The 23,922-nt window shown below is 41.1% G+C and overlaps 2 protein-coding genes across 17 annotated transcripts in view; one reads left to right on the plus strand and one right to left on the minus strand.

Annotated features, from left to right (window-relative positions):
* Positions 1 to 322: 322 nt before the first annotated feature.
* LOC124057357 lies at positions 323 to 6,176 on the plus strand. Of its 4 annotated transcripts, XM_046385497.1 has the most exons (10): positions 323 to 436; positions 517 to 615; positions 1,187 to 1,711; positions 1,788 to 1,964; positions 2,197 to 2,292; positions 2,370 to 2,459; positions 2,537 to 2,629; positions 3,770 to 3,871; positions 3,944 to 4,003; positions 4,108 to 6,176. In XM_046385497.1, the coding sequence occupies exons 1-10, from the start codon at positions 430 to 432 to the stop codon at positions 5,334 to 5,336; spliced, it is 2,478 nt and encodes an 825-aa protein (XP_046241453.1). In that variant the 5' UTR covers positions 323 to 429; the 3' UTR covers positions 5,337 to 6,176. The 4 variants fall into 4 exon arrangements, with proteins under 4 accessions (XP_046241453.1, XP_046241455.1, XP_046241454.1 ...); XM_046385499.1 differs by lacking the exon at positions 2,537 to 2,629; XM_046385498.1 differs by lacking the exon at positions 2,370 to 2,459.
* A 2-nt stretch (positions 6,177 to 6,178) lies between these two features.
* Positions 6,179 to 23,922, minus strand: part of kcnt1b (potassium sodium-activated channel subfamily T member 1b) — a 63,750-nt gene continuing 46,006 nt past the window's right edge. For 3 of the 13 annotated variants that reach the window (XM_046385483.1, XM_046385486.1, XM_046385489.1), the window contains 16 exons: positions 23,667 to 23,902; positions 23,355 to 23,375; positions 22,629 to 22,842; positions 21,342 to 21,447; positions 20,998 to 21,170; positions 19,991 to 20,062; positions 18,723 to 18,857; positions 18,326 to 18,437; positions 17,630 to 17,731; positions 16,634 to 16,717; positions 16,418 to 16,546; positions 15,850 to 15,870; positions 15,300 to 15,597; positions 13,389 to 13,451; positions 10,109 to 10,193; positions 6,179 to 9,171 (listed from right to left, as the gene is read on the minus strand). In XM_046385483.1, the coding sequence (XP_046241439.1) occupies positions 9,051 to 9,171; positions 10,109 to 10,193; positions 13,389 to 13,451; positions 15,300 to 15,597; positions 15,850 to 15,870; positions 16,418 to 16,546; positions 16,634 to 16,717; positions 17,630 to 17,731; positions 18,326 to 18,437; positions 18,723 to 18,857; positions 19,991 to 20,062; positions 20,998 to 21,170; positions 21,342 to 21,447; positions 22,629 to 22,842; positions 23,355 to 23,375; positions 23,667 to 23,902 (1,972 nt within the window). In that variant the 3' untranslated portion in view covers positions 6,179 to 9,050. The other 10 variants (XM_046385487.1, XM_046385494.1, XM_046385485.1 and 7 more) reach the window with 9 other exon arrangements.

Here is a 23,922-nt window from a genome sequence, read left to right on the forward strand (position 1 = left end):
CACCACACTGAGTTTAGTCTTCACACGACAGCTCACCGATGTCACACTTTTTTTGTTTTTTGTTTTTTTGCTGCATCTTTTCACTTGACTATTTAATTTTCCTCCTGTTTCTGAGTTAACGCTGGTATCACAGGATTGTATTCTGTCTTCTCAAAGCATTGAAGCAAAAAATGTGTCCATCCTGCATGACACTGGGGTTTTTGACATAAGCAATCTCGGTAGTCAAAACATCTTCAGGCCTCCACTGGTGTTAACTGCCTCACACTCTGCCACCCAACTGGAACAGCGTCTTCAGGGCCTCAGTGGCTGAACTCATAACCATGGGAAACTGTAATCTGCCATGGCAACAAGTGTTTCTTCTTCACACTTACTAGTTCAGATCATCAGTTGAGTCCGAGTTGGAGATCTGCACTGGTCACATCTGTCACCATGAAGGGTAAGTAGATGTATTTTATGCTCAAACATCGATGAAATGATGAACGATGAACCTAATCTGTTACGTCCGTATCTCCGCAGTTGCTGCTGGTCTCATGTTGTTGCTGATAAATGTACACCATTCCTACCATTCCTGTTTTGAAGAGGCACTAGTTTTGTTCTGCTCGAGCATACCAGCAGGTGAGGAAAAAAAAGTCTGAAAATGTTTAATAATGCAGTTCAGGTAAAATTTCAAAAACATGTTGAACTGATATTAAACTTTCATTAAATATCTTCTGATGCAACAGTTTACTATCATGACAGCTGATGAAAAGTAAAATTTTAATCGATTTAATTAATGAATTTTAGTCTTGCTGGTGGTCAGTGGGCAGTTTTAATGTCATCTGGAGAGCAATATGCTGAGAAAAAGGCAGTCAAACTGGCTTTTAAACCAGAAAAGTTTTGTCGTATTGACCTTCATGGATTCAAAGTTGTGGTGTTTGAAGTTCAGTTTGGTGACACTACATTGCATGGTGGGCCACTAGGTGGCAGCACAAGAAAGGCTTTGAAATTGTTTATCTACATTGTTACTGCAGGCATTTTATTCTATTGCAGTTCAGAGAGGGGTTGAAACACCACAGCAGCTAAGTTAGAAAGTGTGTAATGAATGCAGCTGTTTTCATGTAAAAAAGACAAAACAAAACAAAAAAAAAACAAAAAACTGCTCTTTGACGTCTATAACTTAAATCTAATCATGATTCTTCGCCCTTAGCTTTCATGCCTGGTTATTCATCTCTGGTGATGCTTCTGAACGATGTTGAGGAGATAAACGCCACTGTGCTACGCAGCGATGACCTCGCCTCTGTAACCAGTCTCAGGATCGAGGACGCTGGTCTGACGCGAATCGCTGAAGGGGCCCTCGGTTCCTTCCAGAACCTCACAAAGCTCAAATTAGACAAGAACCTGCTGACAGAGATGAACCCAAACTGGCTCAGTCATCCTGACACCCTGAGTGAGCTCAGCCTCACAGAAACCCACATACATGTTCTGAAAGAGTTCATGCTCAAAGGACTCATTAGACTGACAACACTCAGTCTGAACAAGAACAGGATCAGAACAATTGATTCGAATAGTTTTAGCTCCCAGACTGCCTTGGCTTATTTGGATTTGTCTGAGAACAGGCTGACTCATTTGTCACCTGAGGTCTTCAGGTCTCTCACATCCACTAGGATCAGACTAGATGGAAACCCCTGGAGCTGCTCCTGTGGTGCTGAAGACTTTGTTGACCTCCTAAAAGGTTTGTGAATTACAAGAAAACAAGTCATGTGTTTCTGAAGAACTTTCTGAAAGCTCAAAGCTGCTTCTCTTCTCAGATCTACAGAGCAAATCTCGTCTGGACAGACAGGTGGAGGTGACCTGTGATAGTCCTCCATCTCTGAGGGGTCGACCTGTGTGGAACGTGTCGGTGTGTGTGTCATCACCACCATCAGTAACACAAACTGTCTCACCCAAACCTGCTGCTGTCCACACAACAGTCCCACTGTCCACTGGTACATGTGGTTCTTCTTGTCACAGTTATAACTTTGAAATTCTACACCATCACAGTTGGAATATTTTCCTTATGATTTTGTCACAGCTGTGTTAAGTGTAATTTTGATGTACTTGTACTTTACTTGAGTATATCATATACTTTTTTTTTACTTCACTACATTTTTAAGCCACTAGTTCTCGTAGAGTTAGTAAGTTAGCAGATTGGGTTTACTCAGTGTTATTCTCCATAAGGTATGACAACACCTCCATCACGACCAACATTGGAGACAAGAACCTCAGTCCAACCTGAACCCACTGATGCACGGTTTGTGATCTCTTCACATACAGGTACGTGTGGTTCTCCTTAATGTGTCTCCTATACCTTTAGAGCTACATTTTGTGCTCAGCATCTCTGTTCTGTCTAGCAACACCTCCATCACGACCAACATCGGAGACAAGAACCTCAGTCCAACCTGAACCCACTGATGGACGGTTTGTGATCTCTTCACATACAGGTACGTGTGGTTCTCCTTAATGTGTCTCCTATACCTTTAGAGCTACATGTTGTGCTCAGCATCTCTGTTCTGTCTAGCAACACCTCCAGCACGGCCGACATCAGAGACAAGAACCCCAGTCCGACCCACTGACAATCTCACAATGAGCACTACGCCTGCTTTAAAGACTGGTACCTCTGGTCCTTCTCATCTCATCTTGGTTCAAATCTAGATCTGTTATTTTGTAGCATCTCTAACTTCAGATCATCCACTTCCCACATTTGACACACAAAAACCAATAGACTAACTCCACCTGTTCACTATAATACACTAATAACATTTATGAAGTATTATGCCTCCTTCAAAGAAATAACTACTTTTTCCGTAAATTATTTCATTTCTGTTGTCATGATCTCAGTTTAACTTGTCATGTGATCAAATACCAGAATGCTGACAATTTAAAATCAATTAATTAGTTTTTGATTTGGATTTCTTCATTCAAAACAGTTTTTCTACCTTTGTCAGCCATTGTCAGAATTTTATGAAAATTACATTTTTTTCACACTTTCCTAAATTCCCTCCAGTCTTCACCAGATTTGTTACAAAACATAAAATGTGTTTTTAAGGCCCTCTTTTGGTGGAGAAAAACGATAATATGATGATAATGAAACTGTAATATTTTGTTTTTGTTTCATATTGTTTCAGAAAATATTATTTGTTTTTTAATAATATCACTTTTCCTCCTAAAATTTCCTCTTTTCATGACTATTTTCTTGTGAAATTATGACATTGTTCTTCTAAAGCTTTAACCGTAGACATAGTTTGATGAAGCACAAGAGTTACAAACTGGAGCTTTCGTCCTTATCTCATGGTCTTCTTTAACAAATGAAGCCAAGTGGTTGAAATTCAGTAAGATCTCGCTCTCAAAATATTTGGCTATTCTGTTCTATTATTCTTTTACCTTTATTCTTATGCCAGACTCTTTTCCTGTGATTCTTTTAGACCCATCATGTTTAACAGAAACTACCCAAACTCCCAAAGCAAATTGAACAAGTATAACTAAATTCACACACACCTACAGTCATGCTGAAATCTTGATGTATTTCACCTGCAGATGGCGCCACAGCAACATTAGTAGCTATAACTGAGTCCTGAAACGCCACACGGTTCATCCTAAAATTTTCACATTTAAGCAGCCAATCAGATTGATGGTCTTTAACTATAATATGTCGATGCTGGTCTGTATGCAGATTAAAATGGCATGCATAAGACTGTGTCACTTGGGCTTGAGCAGCTTTTGACCTTTTTGGTCTGTGTGTTGGTTCCTTCAGAAACCAACGTGACCTCACTTCCATCAGTGACGCAGATCTCCGTCCATCCTAAACCTTCTGACCTGCCCTCATATGCTCCATCATCATCCACTGAAATGACTGGTATGCCTACTTCTTCTTCGCTTTTGATATTTGAACCTCATTTGTGCCTCATACTTTTGATGTTCCTTCTAGAAAATTGTGTGACATCACCGCCATCCTCAGATACTGTCCGCACACTCGTTGTTGTAATAGGTACGTTCAATTTTTATTTTTTTTTATGGAGATTTCTGTTTGATTGTGATGAGATATATAATCAAATGGTTAAAAATGATTTTCTCTCGAACAACTTGTTGCAGTGGTCCTGTCTTCGCTCCTGTTTGTGATGTGTTTCCTGGTTGTGCTGCATAGGAGGAAACGCAGCAACAAAACTGTGACGCCCACATGTCCAAAAGTAAACAGAACTGAGTCGAAAGAAGACGGCAGCAGATCAAGTCATGCTCAGTCTCCAGGACAGTCTGAGAAAGGAGAAAACAATCACTGGGATTCAGAGGTGGGATGGAGGAGATCCTTTACTGGAGTCAGAGCCAAGTCAGCTAATGCTATTCTCTTTACTTCTCCTTTTTGTGTGCCTGGTAAAGACCAAGTGACTTTACAAAGTGAGATGGAGCCTCAGTCAAGAGACACAGAAAACCAGACTGAAGGAAAGCAGAACCTGGGGAATGAAGCTGAAGCAGATGGACGGTTACAGACAGAAAATCCTACAAACACCACTGATGTAAGTGTTAGTTACGCTGCAGATGGTAGAAATCTGGATAAAGACTCTCCACATGTTGCTGTCAACAGTGACACTGTACCTTATCTGAGCATTGGCACAAACCGGAATAATCCCAATGATTTCAACGAACAGTCCACCAAAGGTCCAGATCAAAAGTCACAAATGAGAAAAGTTATGGCGAGGATCTCCACCTGGCCTCCGACTGCAGCCCAGTGGCAGGCAAGATGCAAGATGACGGCGGATGAAGAGGGGTCCGATGAGGTCACTGTTTGGACACCAAAGTGTCAAGGTGAGATGAAGAAAGTGTTAAACAAAGTGAAGCATCAAACAGAAGATCCCCTAGAAGTAAATGATGCTCAGATGGAAGCGGGACACTCTGAGTCCCCGAAACTCACTGACAAGACCACTGCTTTTACAGAGGCTCAGGCCCACGCTGACATGAAACAAGAAAAGGTGCTGATCCAAGATCCTGCCGCTGTCAGGCAGACAACCAGTGAAACCCAAAATCTGAGTCGGGGTAAACTTGGGCAAACTCAAGTTCTGAAACCTGCAGAAAGGAACATGAACAAGAGCAGCAGGAAGACAGAACAGAGAAATGAAGCAAAGCAGGCTGTGACGAGCACACAGAGAGGAGAAAACAGAAGCAGGGGCTCAAAGGCTCCCTCTGGTGGTGCCTCACCAGATGATGAAACACTGCTGTCCGGTAACGAGTACGCCTTCATGGACCTGCTGCATGAAGTCGTGCAGAACAATGGCCGCTGGACCAGAGACAGGTGGAAGCAGACGCACGCCAAGAAGCAGCGGCGTTAGGACACTCACAGTCTAAACTTATGTGCACAAAACAGACAATGTTATACTGTAGTTGGATAGTTCGGTAAGTTAATTTTCAAGATTTTTTTTGTTGGAATTCTGGGTAATATGCTTATGATATATAACTCCAGCCAAGAAAATGTCTGTCGATTTGGCACATTGTTATAACATCCATAAAGTTAGAGAACTCACAAGAAATGGATAAAAAAAAATGCAAGGGTCTAAATCTGTGAGGCCAAGGCCATGATAGTGTGGGTCATGATCCAAAAAACGCTAGATTTGTAAGGCAGAATAAGCAGTTTTTTTCATATTAACTAATCCCACTGGTAAATTATAAGGTGTTTTAGCTTTTTGTTAATGGTAAAGGTGCCTACTAAACCATTAACCATGTCACTAAGAGGCGCAACTACAGTATCTTTTTTAGATTAGGGTTTTTGTTAACATTATATAAATGCAAAATAGCCAATTGGAAAACTTTGTCATTGTCAGGTGGATTTTGGTACTTTCAGGCTAGCTGTTTCCACCACTATCTAGTCTTTATGTTAAACTATTTATGTTATGTTAAAATATTTACCATATGAATATGAGAGTGGTATTGATCTTCTCATCCAACTCTCAGCGAGGAAAGTGTATTTCCCAAAAACTATTCCCTTAAGACAATATTTTTGAACCTTGTGAAACTGTGATTGTGAGATAAAGTCATTATTCAGTTGTGGGTGAATAACAGCACTCTAATGAGATGAAAACTGTGATTTAATTGCACATTTATTTACGTGTGATTGTTGCCATGTTCATCAAGTTGTCATTTGAAGATCTGAGATAAAAAGGACTTTTCAGTTATCTGTTCTGGCTGCATGCAGCATTTATTTGTTCAGATTTTATATGTTGAGAAGTACACTCACTTCTCATAAGAAATAGTACAAAATGAATCAACTCCTTTTTGACAATGGTTTAAAAACAAAGTGGAGGTAAACATAATACGTAGGCTCTTGATAACACCTAGACAACATGCATGTTCCATTCATATAAATACACAGTATCAAATAATGGCTCCAACTTGCAAGCAGTTGACTTGCTTATGGGTTTCTGTAGCCATAGGACATTGCGCTAAATGTCCTGCTAAATGTACAAAATTATGGTTCTTGGCAAGCTTGTATATCAAAACATGCTTTTTAAGTGTTTGCATGCCCCTTGTGGTATTGTAAGAATGGACAGTAGGAGGTGTGAAGTGAACTCTTCATGGAGTGTGATTTGTCAGAGGTGAGGACGACGTTACATGAATGGATCTGAACACTACGTATCCTCCTTTGTGGTCCCTCACACTTTCACTCCTCAGCTCCTTTGTCCCGTAAACTGACACCTCTGAGGGGCAACTGAGCAAAGATCAACAGTATGTCTTAATGGGACTCTGCAAATTACACACACTGTTAAACATCAAAAAGCTTATGCTGATCTCAGAGAGATTATCATTATCATAAACACTTCATAATTCTTTGATTGACAAAAATGGCACTCATCGAAATAAGCTTTTCAGACGTAGCAAATCAAAACAACAAAATGCATGACCTGTTACTGCACATATGACTGTCTTTGCTTCACAGGAATGGTTGGATACTGTAAACCGTGATGTACAGATTCAGATTAAAGGGTCATGCTGTTATGCTCTAGACATCCCCACAGAGCTTAGTGCAAAAATAGTTCAAGTCCTCTTTCATTTTTATCACACAGAAGAGACTGAAACGAAAGAACAAATTGGCAAACAGCTGCGTTCCCACCCAAAGTACTCAGAACTTTTATTCACAGGAAGTAGTTTTCAAGGAGCTAAAAAGTTCCTGATGATCATCAGTCGTATGTTTTCTTCTACAGTTTCCAAAATAAACTGCTGTGATTACTTGACCAGGAATGTTCAGCACTGCAAGCCCTGCCCCCAAAGTTCCCATATTTTTTTTGGCAAGTATCCCCCCCAGCAGGGACTTTCTGGGGGATAAAATAATGTCCCCAGAACTTTATTTAGACCCTCAACCCTGTGATGGAAACACACTGAAGGATTTCCTAAGAGTTTCCTAATCCCCAGGCAAAGTTCTTGTGGTGGAAACGCAAACAATGAACATGAAAAGTTACTATTTACAGTGACTGAACTAAACATACTGCAGAAGAATGACAACTCAAGAGTAAATACTGCACACTGACGCTGCCTTATACACAAGGTGTGGCCTGTACAATTAGAGGAGAGCACTCCATTTTGTGCTCAAGTTTGTTCCAAATGACAATACTGATATTTGAGTCTAAGCAACTTGATAATGATCTATCTGCCAATATCTGCTTGACATGAGAGTGGTGTCAATCCAACGACATGGACATGTTGGACAAGGACCGACATGTTACAGTGAAAAATAAACTACTAATAAACAACTACAAATAAATACTATAAACAAGTAAATAAAACAGGTTTAGGAAAATAACTTATAAGATTGCAAACTACAACACTTCCGAATTCAGAACTAAAATAACTCCTTCTGAATTATTACAGACATTACTTGAAGTATGCACAGTAATTGGATTGATTTTGACCCCTGTCACTTTTTAATCTTTTATATTCATTTTAGTCTTCATTTACTGATTTTTCTTTTTTTTGGCATTTCTGAAATGAAATGTTTGAACTAAAATGACGATAAAACCTGTCTGGCTCTAAAGTAAAAAAAAAAAAAAAAAAAAGCACTGATATCACCAATCAGATGCAAAATGGCACATAATCTAAAAAATCATTTTGAAGATATTTACAGAGCAGCAGAGTAAACAAAAGAATGGCACATCCATGACGGCAGACATGATCTGGAACAGTTAAAATAGCGAAATAAATTAACAATATTCACACAATAACAATAGCCACAATGAAAAATCAGTTTCTAGAACAACACAACAAAGAGAAATGCTGATTATTTTAGTACGGCCGATAAAAGTGCCACTACAGTGTGTATATTCACAATGACAGTTTGTCGTAAAAAAGTTTGTGCTCATAAAGAAAATTAAAATCCTGCCTGATTAGAAAGAGACAAAAACCAAACAGTCATTTGTAAGAAATAAATAAAAGTGCACATGTACTGTAATTTCATGATAAACGTTTGAATAGCTAGAAATTCCTAGCATTTACTCGTACAAAATGTGATTGTTAATATGTGGAGGAGGGTGCAGTTGCCCCAGAGATTCAGTCCTTTAGAGTTTAGGTAGCAACAGGCGCAGAGGAGGTCCACCTGATTTGCGGCACTAGGGCAACGTCACCCCTGAGTGAAGTGATGATTTGATATCCTTTACAGTACGCGCACAAAAACCTGCTTTGACTTTCTGCAGTCGTCTCTACCAGTCCTTTGGTTGGGCGGAGGGGGCGTTTCCAGTGCCTGGTTCTCGCTTTCAGATTGTTTTTCAAAGGTGATGTGTGTTAGTACTGTAGGTGTGTGAGGTGGGGGGGGAGTCTGGGTCGAGGCACTCTTCATGCATCCTCCTGTAGCAGCTAAGTGGGAAACAGCGGCTCTTTCTCTGGGCCGTTTTCTAAAATGTTGATTTTTTTTTTCTCAGGCTGAGAGACATGTAATGCACATTCACTATGGACTGCTGTTCTTGGCCGGAGACAAGCTTTCATCTGCAAGACAAACAAGGTCTGTCGGTCCAGGCGGAGCTTAGACGTTAAGGGTCAGGGTGTTGAGGACCGCAGGGGTTTCAGAGGTGAGTCTCGTTCCTCGACTCTGTGCCAAACTCCTGCTGGTTCCTCGTAGTGTGAGCCTGCCCCACCTGCGAGTCCTCGGGCATGTGTGCCAGTGGGTCAGACCGAATAATGTACCTGTAAAGACCACAATCAACTTTATCTACCAGCATGGAGCACTAACAGAGGGCGAAGGGTTTACTTTAAATGTCTGGACTGCACAGTTTAGTGGCACACTAACAACCTCACAGGATGATGGCGCCATAGTTTTTCTTTGCCACCATCTTGAAGGTTGATCATCGTAGGCCAACATGTATGCATTACAGGCCAGCTGGTCAATATTGCATAGTTAGTCACATATATTATTACGCAGGATCTTTATGCCAAGTTTCTGCATCTGTGCAGTGCTGCAGTGTGAAATTAAATAGTAATAATTTAGCCAAGCAATGAAGGGCAGTGATACAACACTGTGATACTGAGTGAGAATACAACAAAAGAAGAGGTCTCCCTGTGTATCAGAGGGAAAATCAGTCACCGTCAGTGTTAAAGGTTTTAAGTTGATGTTGAAAACATATACACGCTTTTAACATCTTAAGATAGCAGATTTTAACCTGCTGAGACAAAGTAATTTTGAGCGTTAAGACGTTAAGATCCTGTTTGAAAACACAAGCCACAAAGATATGCACAACACTGTCAAAATACTTCACTATCCAGTTTTCCAACAGTATGCCAACGATCTGCTACTGTATTATTTTACTTTGTTTTGCTTTACTGTTTTTCTTTTGGATAGATAGATACTTTATTGACCCTGAGGGAAACTCAGTGGCATCTGAACTGACAGAGAGAAATTAATAGTACTGATCAATAATATACTGAAATTCGCTCTGTAAATTATTGAGCTGTATTAAATAAAAGCATGATTTTTAAATGACGTGTGCTTTTGTTCAACTGTGCTTGCAAAAATGTATTCAGTATTACTTCAGTCTGATCTTCAGGCTACACCAAACATCTAAGAAGTTAAATCTATTGGACATAAGAGGTAAACAGAGAGTGCGACCTTTGATACGGTTCTTACACAATGTCGTTGAGCTCCAGCATGGTGTCAGGGGGAGGATTGATGAGGACGTAGGACAGCGTGTTCTGGTGGTCGTTCATCTCGTCTGGAAAGAGATACAGAAGAGACCTTCAGAGCGGCTCTGGAGCCCTCCCTCGTCCTCCTCCATTATACAGTACATCAGCCAGGAAATGAGCCCTCCGACCACAGAAAATATGAGCCTCCTTCATTTTCAACCTTTCAGTGAGGACAAAGGCGGAGTAACCCACGTACAGAACAAGTGGAGGGAAAGTCTGAGACAAATGGTTGTGGGGATGCTCTTTTCCTAGTCTGGCTGTTAATTGAAGAGATGCTTGTTTCGACCGTTAACATTTTTAAAAGTTGCTAGAGGAACTTAATTTAGTGAAGTTTTTAAGTGAAATAAACAGCTGAATTTACAAAAAACAAGCCTGACTGAGACTAATTCTGATAGGATTTTAAAACTTACTAACTGCAGATCTTTTGTGATCAGTGTTTTTCTGTTTAGAAAAGAACACATAACATCAACAAACCATCCTAATATGGACCATTTGGTCTTTTATGTTACCAAAATGCACACAAAGCAGGACATTTTGCTGTCACTGCTCACCACTCGACCAACTGTGATGGCGACTGCTCCTAAATTATTACTCTCCTGCAATTTCATCTCACTCACTAGCCAACATATGCACAAATTATTTATTACTTTTACTTTTTTTATTTTCGTATTATACAATTTTGAATTAATATAATAATTATTTAATATCAACACATTAAATTATTCTTATTTTTCCACTTGTAATATGTTCATAAATAAAACAAGTGTTTTACCTAATACACAATAAGATGATAAACTGCTAATTTAATGTTTGCAAAACTACTGCTGTAAGTTGTTTCAGCATCAGAGAGTAAACATCAACAGTTGTAACTATTATTATTTTATAGCTTCCACAATGCAGTTAAGCTCATCATGGAAGGTCTATTTTATTGAATGAGTAAAAAAGTGGAAACTGATTTTAACACTAAATCTCCAGATGAGTCACATCTGTTTGTGTGTGTATATATGTTATTTATGGCTCTCTGTCTGTATGTGTGTGTGTTGAGTGCTCTCTGGCGGTGGTTCCTACTTGCGTGGTGGACAGAGGAAGGGGAAAGGAGGGCACATGTGTCCACCCACCTGCTTGTGGCCCTTTATAAAGTCAGGCGGGGTGGGAGAGAGAGAAGGGCTAACCGTTACTGACAGGGCACTTTGTGAAACAAGGGGAGGCCCATGCTGCCTGCTGACTCAAACAGCACCCCTCATGCGCAGCTTCAGAACGGAGCCAGCATGCAGACAGCGTCCGCGGCTACGCCACAAATCCATCTCCATCGCATTCCACACCGGACCAGCAGGCTTGTTAAGGCCATGCCAACGGACGACACTCAGCACCCTCCCCCCGCCCCCACAGCCCACCGAGAGTGACACACAACACACCCCCACAGACACACGGGACATGCTCCAGCATCCGTCAGACTGGACCAAACGCAGAGCGACTCAAACCAAACTGAGAGTGAAGCAGAACACATCGGGAGTGTGAGAGTGGAAGAGGTCAACTTGCTGCTGCTGATCGATCAACGTCTAAAGTTACATTTATGCAAAAAAAAAAAAAAGAAAAGAAAAGAAAAGTCTCTTGCAGGCTGAGAGAAAAGTGACAGGATTCTCATCAGTGATGTTAAGTGCCCCCCCCTAATCCACAATAGTGCAGACTACTCAGTGTATTAAACATAGATTATACCACGGCCACAGAAAACATTCATTTCTGACAAAGGAAATCTCATAGACAGAGCAGTGCAGTGGTGGTTTACTGTTGTGTCTCTGTAGTCCAGCACAACCCAACAGGGTCTCTGAGGTGAATCAGAATATTGTAGGGTGTTTTACACAGTCATGCTCAAGACTAATCCTGATCACACAGATGACATCACTTGTATTTCTTTCGCCTACTTATTTCCCAGTCATGTTCCACATCCATTAATTTGAATATTTAATGTTAGAAATGAATATTACATTTCATATACTGGATGCTATTCAACTCTAGTAATTATACAAAAATAAAGCTGGAGGTTTCAATCAATTATCTACTTTTTGATATCAGTTTACACTCTCTGCTCGCTTGCAGCAGGTGGCAGCACATGACTCGTGTTGATGGGAGATGTGGCTTGTGGCTGGTGGTTTTGTTTAGTTATTTCGACAATAAATATAAATATAAGACTGACTTCAATTTAATTTGTAATCCCATTTAGGACACTGCTGGTGGGGGATTATTCCCACCAGAGTGGACTTTTCCTCCATGTTCTGTCCTTATAGATTTGCTGACAGGTTACATGCCATTCTAAATCACAAGCTATAGTAAACTACAGGCAAACACAGAAACAACACAAGTTGAGTCCAACTAGCAAAAGAGATTATGATTAAACTATAAACTTTAAGAGAAATGAATAAAAATTCAAACACCGCTTCTCTTTTTGTCTGTGCTTCAGTGGCCATGTTATAACTGCCAAAATACACTTTCAGCCGTCCTGATAAATGAAAATAAACAGACAGCGTTTCCTCTCACTGTGTTCTTAACGTCCTACAGCAGGACACCTCTGAGACACATTCTTCTCTGTCTGTCTAGGAGGTGCTCATGTTAATTCCACATTTAACCTTCCATCCACAGACATAATGCGTTCCGCTCCACTCTTGAAGCCATACTTTGATGCCCTGCAGTACTCTATAGCCATTTGGAACGTCACCTCACGGAAACACAATGCAGAAAAGACCAGATCGAGAGAGAGAGAGAGAGAGAGAGCGCGAGTGAGAGAGAGAGAGAGAGAGAGACAGTAGGCTGAGACAGTGAGACGCCGGCTGCTGATCTACCTCTCATTCTGGCAGGAGACATTCACACACACACGCACGCACACACACACACACACACACACACACTCATGCAGTAAAGTTGCAGTACTGTGATCAACCAGCTAACCTGACGGCCTGGTCCCCTCTGTATACGGGTGTTCTGAAATGTCCTGCAACTCTAAGCAACGGCATTCACTGTTAATGGCCTAATTTGTTCATTTTTCATTAACTACAAATTTGATATGAACAAAAAAAGATCAAAGAGTGAAAAGCAAACATCTTCTAAAAATGGACATCTACCGCTGTAGATAAATTCAGGATGCTGGTGAAAGGGAAAATTCCTTTCTCCACAAGATGGACGTAACCACTCACATGTTGTAAATGAGTTATAGACAGCACACAAATTACCTTGCAAATATCCTAGATTTACTCGATTCATGACATCGCTCGCAGTGAGATTAGAAACATCCTCTACAAGCCAAAGGAGGGAAGATCGAAGAGTCAGAGAGAGAGAAAGAGAGAGAGAGAGAGAGGAGGGAGGAGAGGAACAGAGGAGGGGGGAAAACAAGAAAAAGAAAAAAATCAGGCAGGCAGCGAATGCATTTGCAGTTTCAAAAAGAACTTTCAAAAGAGTGAGAGCAATGCAAAGAAGCCATGCGTCGGTGTGTGCACAGAATCACTTCCAAATTATTCATTTGTCACATGTTATGATCCTTTTGCAGTAATCCTCACTGACATTCATGGTTCATAAGAAGATCTTGAGCTTTTGGGGTTCTTCCTGAAATCAACAAGTTACATAACGTTGAGCAAGTGCAAGACATCTGGAGCATGATTCTGCTTTTGTTTTGAAGCGTGAAGCTGGGAGGAAAGAGAGAACTGAAGAACAAAAGTAGAAAAGTGAGCAGAGGAGAGTGCAGGCAATTGCAGTTTGCGATCAAATGCAATTGAGACGAGGTTTGGTGCTCCTGCATCTCCATGCATGTGTTCACATCCACATGTGTGGTGTGGTCATGATTATGCAGAGGTGTGTGTGTGTGTGTGTGTGTGTGTGTGTGAGGGTGTTATGGCACATGGAGGAAGAGTGCGATGAGTATGAAACTGATGGGAGAAGAGGAGATTTTCTGAAGGTCAATGATGATGCGGTGTGGTTAATGATCAGAACTATCAAGACCCACGCTGTCTTTGTAGATAATGAGATGAGATAAAATGACTGAACACACAGATTTGAGTTTTTTCCAAACAGAGCTTTCCTCGTGGCTGAAATAATTTAATTGATTGAGCGTTGGAAACATCATCTGAGCATGCTATTTTCTAGTAAAAAGTAGATTGTAGCACACCCTTGCTCCTGTGATTTCATTTCATCTTGTGTATCTCTGCGTTCTGAGACGTTTTGGCCCATTTTGCATCAATTAATGCAATCCAAGTAGAGCTAACATGGCTACTCATCTAAACAACGCAACACCATGAAGGATAAAAAAAAGGGTTTGATTTGTCACGCAAAGTCACTGCAGACACGTGTGACTGAAAATTAAATACCTATATCACATGGGGGAAGACTTAACTTCCTAGAAAAATGTAGCAGAACAGAAATATTCTTAAAAACAGTATAACAAGTGTCAAGTATTTCCATATTTTATTCATTTGGTCTATAAAATTTGGTCTACAAATTGATAAATTAATAAATAAAACAACTCGATTTCCAATTTCTAAGACGACACCCCTAAATACTGTGTCTGACCAGCAGTCAAATCCATCCGGTCCAAATCCATTAAAAATGGCAGGTCATCACATGTGTGACACTGGAACCGGTTAATTCTGGTGTTCACTTGTGCTGCTGAAAGAGCAAACATAGTCTGACCTCAAGTTCAAATGAGCCACAAAGGCCCAGAGTTAGAATGCTCATCATGAATGATGAAAATAAAAGGGACGGACAGGATTGCTATTTTAGCGTTTCTTAATTTTTTATCGCCTCAACACTGGAATTCTTTGATGTTTAACTCAACCAATTACATTATTTCTGCCTCAAGAGCTGCTGTGTTTATAGAACTGAGACTCCAATCTGCAACAAACATTGACATTAGCATTAATATTCAGTTTTCAGATACATCATGATTAAACCATGCTAAAATGAATGAAAATGACTAGAAATTAAATAATTATAATTATAATTGTTAATAAGCACCTATACTGTGTTTTTTGCCATACAATGAGTAATATGTCCTAAACTACTACACTGAATCACACATAAACTTTCTTAAGTCAGCTTCTACATAAGAGAGCCAATGCATGGACCGTCGCACCATCAGCTGTCCCACTCACCGTATCCCACGGTGGGCAGGCCCAGGTGCTTCATGCGATTCTTCACCAGCTCAGACAGCTCCTGTCGCTCAGAGCGTCGGTACAGGTTGAGTCTCTGCTGTGAGATGCGCTCTGCTCTGCTAGACGGTTTGGTGCTCTTCCTGCTCAGCCGCCGCGCCCACTGCATGCTCTTCTTCCTCAGCAGCGGGTGCTCCGACTGGTCGCTCGTGGTGGAGTTTCTGTGGGCCGTCTTCTCCTTCCAGGACTCCCCGCGCTCGCGTTGCTCGACGCCCTGCTCCACGTTGATGGACACCTGAGACTGAGAGAGCAGAGCGGTGGCGTTAACTCTGGATACTGTGCTTATGTAGGCTGTGACATCCTCCTTTGTTATTTTTTTATTCTTTTTTTTTCTTTTTTTCTTTTTAAAGGTAAGAGCTACGGTCACTTTGACAGTTATGAACTTGACACACTCATAAATGCCAGCAAAATTACAGTAAAATGTTTTTCATCTCCTTTAAGCCAAAGGAGACAATGATATCCAAATTTAAAAACAAGCACATTTGGATCTTACCTGTGCATAACTGTCCTTGCACTGAAACAAGAGAAGGACAAACAGACATCCAAACAAACAAAAATAAAAAGAGATGCAATGAAAGATTGGGGGCATCCAAAGCAAAACAAAATCACCCAAAGCCTCAAAAGTCAGCGCAAGAAATAGTAAATATGATGTATTTACTATTTTATCATTCACTGTTAAAATGCAGGAAAATTAACAGTAGCCTACAAAAGCACCTTTCTGGTTCATGGCTTGGCATGGAACAAAGAGAAGAGAGAAATGCACAAAGCAACAAAGATGGATGAAAGGAAGAAAAAAAGGCATTGAGCATTAAAAGCAGCTGGTTCAGAAGAGTAAAGACTGAAGGGAGGAAGGAGAAAATCTGGAACAGAGATGGAGAGAAATGAAAATTTCACGAAAATGTGAAGAAGGTTGATGAGAATGGAGAGGAAATGAGAAAAAAACAAAAAGAGAATAATGGAAGGATGCAGTAGTGCCTCAGCTAAAGTCAAACCAGAAGCCAAACTGAGACCAAACCCAAAGCGAGGTCACACACATAAGCAAGCGATCAAACTGAACTTGCCTCTGTGTTTGAGAACATGTGCGACTCGGTGCGGTAGATCCCGATGGGGATCTCAGCGCTCGAGGAACAAAGCTTCTGGAAGAGTCTGCCATAGGTCCTGATCCACAGGTCTTCCTCGGTTATCTTCATCTGAGAACGAGAGTCCAGTAGAGGCTGTCACACACTCATTTATTGAAACTCATGAATCACTTGCTTAGTACGAACATTCACACTTACAGCACACAGGTACCCAGAGCCAGGCGTGGTGTCCAGACCGAGAAGAAGCCTCGCAATCGCGATCATATAGTCCTTAACAAACGACTGTCAGAACAATATAAATAAAGTCTAATTAGGATCACTAAGATGTAAGCAGTAATACACATATAAACTGACAAAGAAACCAAACCAAGTTGCAAATACACTATATAGACAAAAGTATTGGCACACCCAACCATTACACCAACAGGGACTTTAATGACATTTCATTCTAAATACATAAACAGCTTCCACTCTTGTAGGAAGGCTTTCCCCAAGATTGGAGTGTTTCTGTTGGAATTTTTGCCCGTTCATGCACTTGAGCAGTTGTGAGGTCAGACACTGATGTTGGATGAAAAGGCTCACAATCTCCATTTCAGTTCACCCCAAATGTGTTTGGACTTTGTGCACTGGGGCACAGTCATGCTGGGATAGGAACGGGCCTTCCTCAGACTGTTGTCACAAAGTTGGAAGCATAGCATTGTCCAAAATGTCTTGGTATGCTGAAGCATTAAGATTTCTCTACACTGGAAGTGAGGGGCCCAACCCAGCCCCATAAAGAGGTGTATCTGCATGCTTAGTCTATATTAGCTTAACTTGTCTGACATTTATGAACTCGTGCCTCCCTATATTGGCCAAATCAGCCCTTTTAATTATTAAAAATCCACAATGTGAATTTCTTTCCAAGGCTTTTCATCTCAAAACCACTTTCAGGGGAATCACTTAACTGCTTTTACTTTAGATTTTAACTTTGCTCAATTTGAAGAAGATTACTGAAAAATATCAACTAAGCTGGCATCAAATATCCATATCAGACAAACATTTCAGCTCGTTCCTTAATTTGCTTTGAGGAAATGCAGCAGCAGAAAAAGCTAACATTGCTGAAATCATCAACTGAAATGTATGCATGGCATACGTTTACCTTGACATGTTTATGACATTTGTTCAACCACAGAAGCCAGATGTTTGTTACCCCACCTGGTAAAGCAGTGTATCCAACATGCTGATGCTGAACACTCTGCCTGCAGCGAACGGCAGCCGGAACATGAAGGCCAAGTTGGATCCCTTATCACGCTCTATCTGAAGAGAAAAACACACAGAGAAATAAATGTGAAGAACAGATAATAAAATGTCACTTTCTCCTGAGTGTTTACTGAACTGCTGCCCTTTTGCTCCATCTCAAAGAGGACATATAAAAATAAAAAGGGCTGCTGGTTTTAACCTGCGAAAACATTCAACAAGTTTTCAAAGAATAATGAAGGCTAAACACATGAAGATCCAATAGGTCCATTCACTATTTATGTTCAGAAAAATGCAACTAATAATCACAAGAAGGCACAAGAAAAGCACCAAATTTGCACAAAATAACCTGTTGTTAACTGTAGGGAAGGTGAAATAGCTCTATTTATAAAATGACAGAAGCATTTACTCTGTTCCCCTGCTGAAACATATAGGGGGAATGACAAAAAAACTTTAGAAGATACTAATCAGCTTTCAACAAGAATTTACTTCTGTTCATTTATATATCCACACCATTATTCCCCGAATCCCCACTCACAGATAACCGGAGCAACTGAAGACAAAATCAAAAATGTTCTAATCCAGTTCCGGCTTGCCTCTTGAAATCCTGTCTGGATCAGGAGGTTCAGTGATTTTCACTCAAAAAAATCTCACCTTCTCCAGTTTGGAGAGAGCGAGTGAGTAGCAGTCCTTGGCCCTGAACTGCATGAACCTCATGTTGGACGGGTGTGTGAGCTCGGTGATGATGCTGAGGCTGGGGAACAACCTGAGCGAGAGACGGATGGGAGAGAGGGAGTTGTTAGCAGAGAGAAGAAACGCTTTGTGCTGAGGGGAGGACCCCGTGTGGCAGTGATAAATGCTTTTAATCCTGGTTGTTAAATAAAAGAGTAGTTTCACAGCTTTAGTGACTGTGGTATGTCTTTAAGATAAACTCATTCACCATTCTGCCAGACTCTGGTAAATCGCGTCTGGTCCGTATCTGATCCAAAACCTGAAGGTCCAGCTCATGGAAAAACTGATGGTTTGTTTACTGTATTGTGTACTGTTTTACCTGAACATGGTCTGGACGTTGACGATGGTCTTGGCGTCTGCCATGTAGTCCTCCTCAGCGCTCATGGTGCTCTCCTTGTCCACGACCACCAAATTGTCAGCGTAGATTATACCACACTGGAGAAGGTTGTCCAAGCTGGTCCATTCACAAAACAAATGTTGTTTTTGTTTTTTAAACTAATGACATGTTAGGAAATATGCATACAAGTGGTATATCGTCAATTTTTCATGTTCAGTCCCTTCCATCAGTTATCCCAGTGTACAGACTTTACGTTGCAGCAGCTCTTCAGAAGTTCACAACATTCATGTTTTAAATCAAGCGATTTATGCAGGAATAAATGAAAACATTTTGCGCCACAGAAACTAGCGCATTGTTTAAACGTCACTCGTCACTTAATACTGCCAGGTTGTGGCAAACTTAATTAAATGACGAAGCTAAACCTGTTACCATATGGCCTGTTTTAAGAGTACAATAAGTAACACTGAGTGTGGCTGACCTGATACTTCATCACAATGCTGTTTCATAATTACATCAACTAAAATGACTGTACGTTACATTTAAGCAAAATGCACAATATAAAAAGCCTTGCCAATAACAAATACACTAAAACATCACCGGGTAGGTTAGCATAATTGATATTTCCCACTAATTTTAAATTACATAAATACTACTTACATTACACATGTTACAACTGTGTGGTGCGGCAGTGACTTCCTGTTAACTTAGCTGATTGCCTTTGATTGGAAATCACAACCATTTATTCCCAGCAACCGAATTGCACACTACTGAATTCCTGTGCTTGTAAGGTTTACATGAGAGACCTGATTTAATAAACGACTAGCTTGAAACTAGCTATTCAGTCTTCTGCTGAAATTACTCTCTCTGGTTTGTAATGGCATTCACGTTTGATTTTTGAACACTACTGCAAAACCTTAGGCTAGAAAGCAGCCCTTTCTGTTGTATCCTCAGGGACTGTCAACAATACATAATTTATTGTTGAGGTTTAAGAGAAATATGCTTTCTAACTCCAGGAAAAAGTCAAGAAATCAACATAATGGGTCTATAAATCCATAGTCCGATCACCAATAGTTGGTTTTCTAATGGTGAATGTTTCCTTTAATTAGGTCCTGAAGTTGCCTCCACAGGATTAGATTGAATCTTATTTGAGGTACATGTGTTGTTGTATTTAAGCTATAACATGGAAAAAGGAGATACCACTGAGATGACCACATCATTAAATTCATTACATATTGTTTGTATACACATACTTATCGATGGTGCCAGCCATGAAGTAAACCATTGGAAAGCAGCAAATGGCCTCTAAGAAGTGGTTGTCTGGCCTGTGGGAAACAGGAAACATCATAAATGAGCAGCCCACGCTAATTATCTTTGCAAAACCCCTGTGACAGATTATGAAATTGTTGCTGTAATTTCCTGAAATCTACTCGTCGTGCTGGGTGGGGCTGACACAGCTTGAACCGCATTAATTGGTGGCTATTAGACAACAAGGAGGAAACACAATACAACTAATTCACTGTCACTTGGAAAGAGCTTTCTCGGGCCCCGCCTGTGCAGGTTGTGTGTCAGCGACTGCAGAGATTTGGTTGAAGTTAATGACACACACAGCGAGTTAGGGTGGGGGGAAAAAAGTGCGCATCACTGCAACACACAGTGGTCTCTGCTCCAACACAAAAACAGGCTTTCTTGTGCACAGATAACTGCTATTTATGAATAATGCAAAAAGCATATTTTTTTCTTTATCATGAAGCAGAACTAACCCACAGTTCCATCTGTCGTGATCAATTCTCTGCTGGAAGCAATTTGGTTGTTTTAAATTGCAAATATATAAAACACCGGTACATGCTTTTTTTTTTTTTTAAATCTACTTCAAACACACATGCACCCCCAAACGAATGCAACTGCAGACCAACACGCAAACAGGCACACACAGATCTATTTCTTTACATCTTTTAAACTTTGATTAAGATTTCTGCATGTAGAATTGTTTTTTTTTATTAATATTGTATCAAGCTATTATGTTTCTATAACTTTAAGGAAAATTAACCCCTATGCTTCAAGTCATAATTAATGGCTCTACTGCAGGTGCAGCAGTGCTCACCTCCAGAGCATGTATATAATTATGGTGTATGCAGTGCATGTGTTACATGTCTCTTGATGTTATTATGGACGCATCATATGGTTCTGTACCGCTGTCAGAGTAAGAACAAGCATACAAACAAACACTTGTGTTGGAGAGGATGGTAGGAATTCTTACGGGTAGTCTAGCAGCAGGACGATCGGGTTGAGCTCCTTCCTCGGTCGATAGTAAGCACGCAGAGGGACGATGAAGTTGTACAGACCGTTTCCCGCCGTCTCCGCAGACACTATAATCAGCTTATTCTTGAAGCCGTATGCCTTGGCATCCTCAAAGCTGCTATGGCTACAGCCCTGGGTGGAGACAGGATGTCAGTCAGGTTTTAGTTGTACTGTGCTCTCAGGAGACACCTCACATAACAGCTAACCGGTGAAAAAAAAAACAAAGGTTAATGCATGTTTTACAGTGGGGTGTTTGTAGTTTAGTTCTGTGCTGTTCCTGTCTTTTCCCGAGCGTGAATTCACCTTGTCGAGGCGAAGGCAGCAGAATGGGGCTTTCTGTGGCAGGAGGTGGCACAGAGTTGGAGAGCTGCCGATGTAGGGCGAGTTGGGAGGGTAGCCCTTCACAAAACTGATGGAAAAGAAACAAGGAATGCTTCTGAGGGCAACAGTCTGTTAAGCCTGTTCCTTTCCACACACAAAAATAATGCAGAAACGTACTGACATTATGATGATATAAATGTGTCTACCTCACAAAGAATCAATCATTATTTCACGATACTAAATAAATATCATCATGAATTGTATTTCTGCTTTTTGGTTTGTTATTCAATTTGTTCAATTGTTCATTAGCCTGAAGGACTCAATTCTTGCTCATTACCAACAACATCAACAATTAGAAAATCCATGTAGCCTGTTAAGGTTTGATTTTGTTATGCAACAAGTCCGTCAATTTGGTTTGGTGTCCCCTGATTGATAGTGTGTCGGCTGCAATTACCCTAATCATTTTCACAGTGCCCTCTAGTTTGCCAACAAAAAGAGATTCTGATTCTGTTCAGAGATGCATCTACAGCCTGATCACCACATGGTGGCACTGTGGGACCTTGAGCTACTCGGCGCATTGCAGCAGGGCTCCATCTCTCTACCTACTGTGCCTGACAACTGTTAAAGAAGAAAAACTACTTTAGTGTCATGGGGCGCAGTTATAGAGGCTCAGAGGTTTGGAGGATTATGTTATGTCCACCTTTATGAGACCCACTTACGCTACGGTCTAACAGCTGCTGCTCAAATAGCCTGGGCTGAGGTGCAGGACTGTTAGGCGCAAACGGCCAATCTCTCATAAATGCATTGCCATCTAATGAAAGCACATACAGAGAGAGCACCGAGAAGACAAAAGCTGCTGAGACAAAAGGATTCCTGTTGAATTGCTGAGCTGCTATCAGGGCGACTATCTGTCTGGACGACTGATAGATGTGGATCTAAACACGAGCTTCACTCAAGAAGAAAAGTGCTGACCTCCCTGTCGTGACATACACATCTATCACTGCCATGTCCCCACCTTACTGCAGTATGACATACAGATTACGCACCTATTCCAAACCCATCCATCTCTCCTCCTACAACCTCTGAGACACGAGGTAGAATAGGACAGGTGCCATCAATCCAGTACAGAGCACAATGCTCGCACTGTGAGGACATTTCACTTATCACTGCTGCAAGATGAGTTTCTACTGTACCAACAAAACCACCAAATCTCTTTAATGTAACCCCCCTCTTTTTTGGTCACATTTTAGCCATAATCATGCCACGTACTCTGACCCTACAGAGCCCTCCTCATCCGATTGGTTGGTCTCATCCTCTGATTGATCGCTGAGAAGGTCGCAGGGCAGAATGGCGGAGGAGTCTGCGATCTCTAGGACAGGTGCGATGCTTGGCCTGCGGCTTCCAGCGCCGTTCTCCGTCGGCAAGGTCAGTTTGCTGCTTTCTTCTGGAGGATCGGGGTTCTGCAGATCTATGGCTACGGTGCCTGAAAATTACATCAGATTACAGTATGAGCAGAAAACTACATGGCTATATGAAAAAAAACATGTGCAGCACCTTTGCTGCAATGTTTAGTCATGGTGAGCCAGTGATTATTTCAGAAAACACGCTGCTCCTGGAAAAAACTCTTTTTTCATACTGGCTGTACAATAATGAGGTCCATATTTAGCCTGCTCAGCATCTTAGCCACCAACAACATTATCAGAGTCTTTAGCTCAGCTTTGTTTGTCCTTGAGGAGAAAATGTACTGCTTTCTCAAGCTAGCACAAATAACGTGCAAACAGTATTGACATTGTGTGTTTGTCGATAAATATATCCCTAACATACATCACATTAGCTGTATGTGATATGATGTGTGATATATGCACATTACATGTATCACACATAAATGATTTATGCACAATACATGTGTCAAATTTTAAGCAAAAGTGATTTTTTATTTTTTAATTAGACTAGTGAACAAATGTAAAAAAAGTGATGCGTCATGCACAAACTTACCAAATGAAGTGGCCTGATCAACTTTCACAGGTCAAAGAAAAAGCACAACACAACAATGTCAGCCAAGAAAGTAAAAAAGGTATGTAAGAAAATTCATGCATAACTGTCAGCGAAAGCATCCAGCATCACCAAGGCAGCCACCATTCAGAAATGTTCAGTGTAAGTTCAGAAACATCAAAACATCCATTTTCTCTCCTTACATGGCAAGCCCTTTCAACTGCAATCTTTCACTCATACCACTAGAAACATCCTCCAACTCCTTTCTCCTCCCTGCTTCACATCTTTTTTTCTGCATCTGGCTCTCAGTCTCACCCATGCTGGCGATGATGCTGTGCACGGGCAGCCTCGAGGGGGCGTCGTAGAGGCCGGTGACGGGCAGGCCCTTGTTGTGCTTCTCCTCCTGTTTGAAGATGAAGGCTGAGTTCTCCTCCTTGGTGATGTTGATGTAGTAGCAGGTGTCAGTGGCAGCCATGATGTGCCGGGGCCCGGGGTTCAGGAGGATGCTCTTGTTGTCCTCCCTCTTCACCCCGATCAAACACACACCGTACCTGCAAAGTTCAAAATGGGC

This window comes from Scatophagus argus, chromosome 4 (genome assembly GCF_020382885.2).
Source record: "Scatophagus argus isolate fScaArg1 chromosome 4, fScaArg1.pri, whole genome shotgun sequence".
Lineage (NCBI taxonomy): Eukaryota > Metazoa > Chordata > Actinopteri > Scatophagidae > Scatophagus > Scatophagus argus.

Coding starts and splice junctions, on each gene's coding strand:
- LOC124057357 (XM_046385497.1), top strand. Junction 1,712..1,787: donor CTTTGTTGACCTCCTAAAAG/GTTTGTGAATTA, acceptor TTCTCTTCTCAG/ATCTACAGAGCAAATCTCGT. Junction 2,293..2,369: donor TGTGATCTCTTCACATACAG/GTACGTGTGGTT, acceptor TGTTCTGTCTAG/CAACACCTCCATCACGACCA.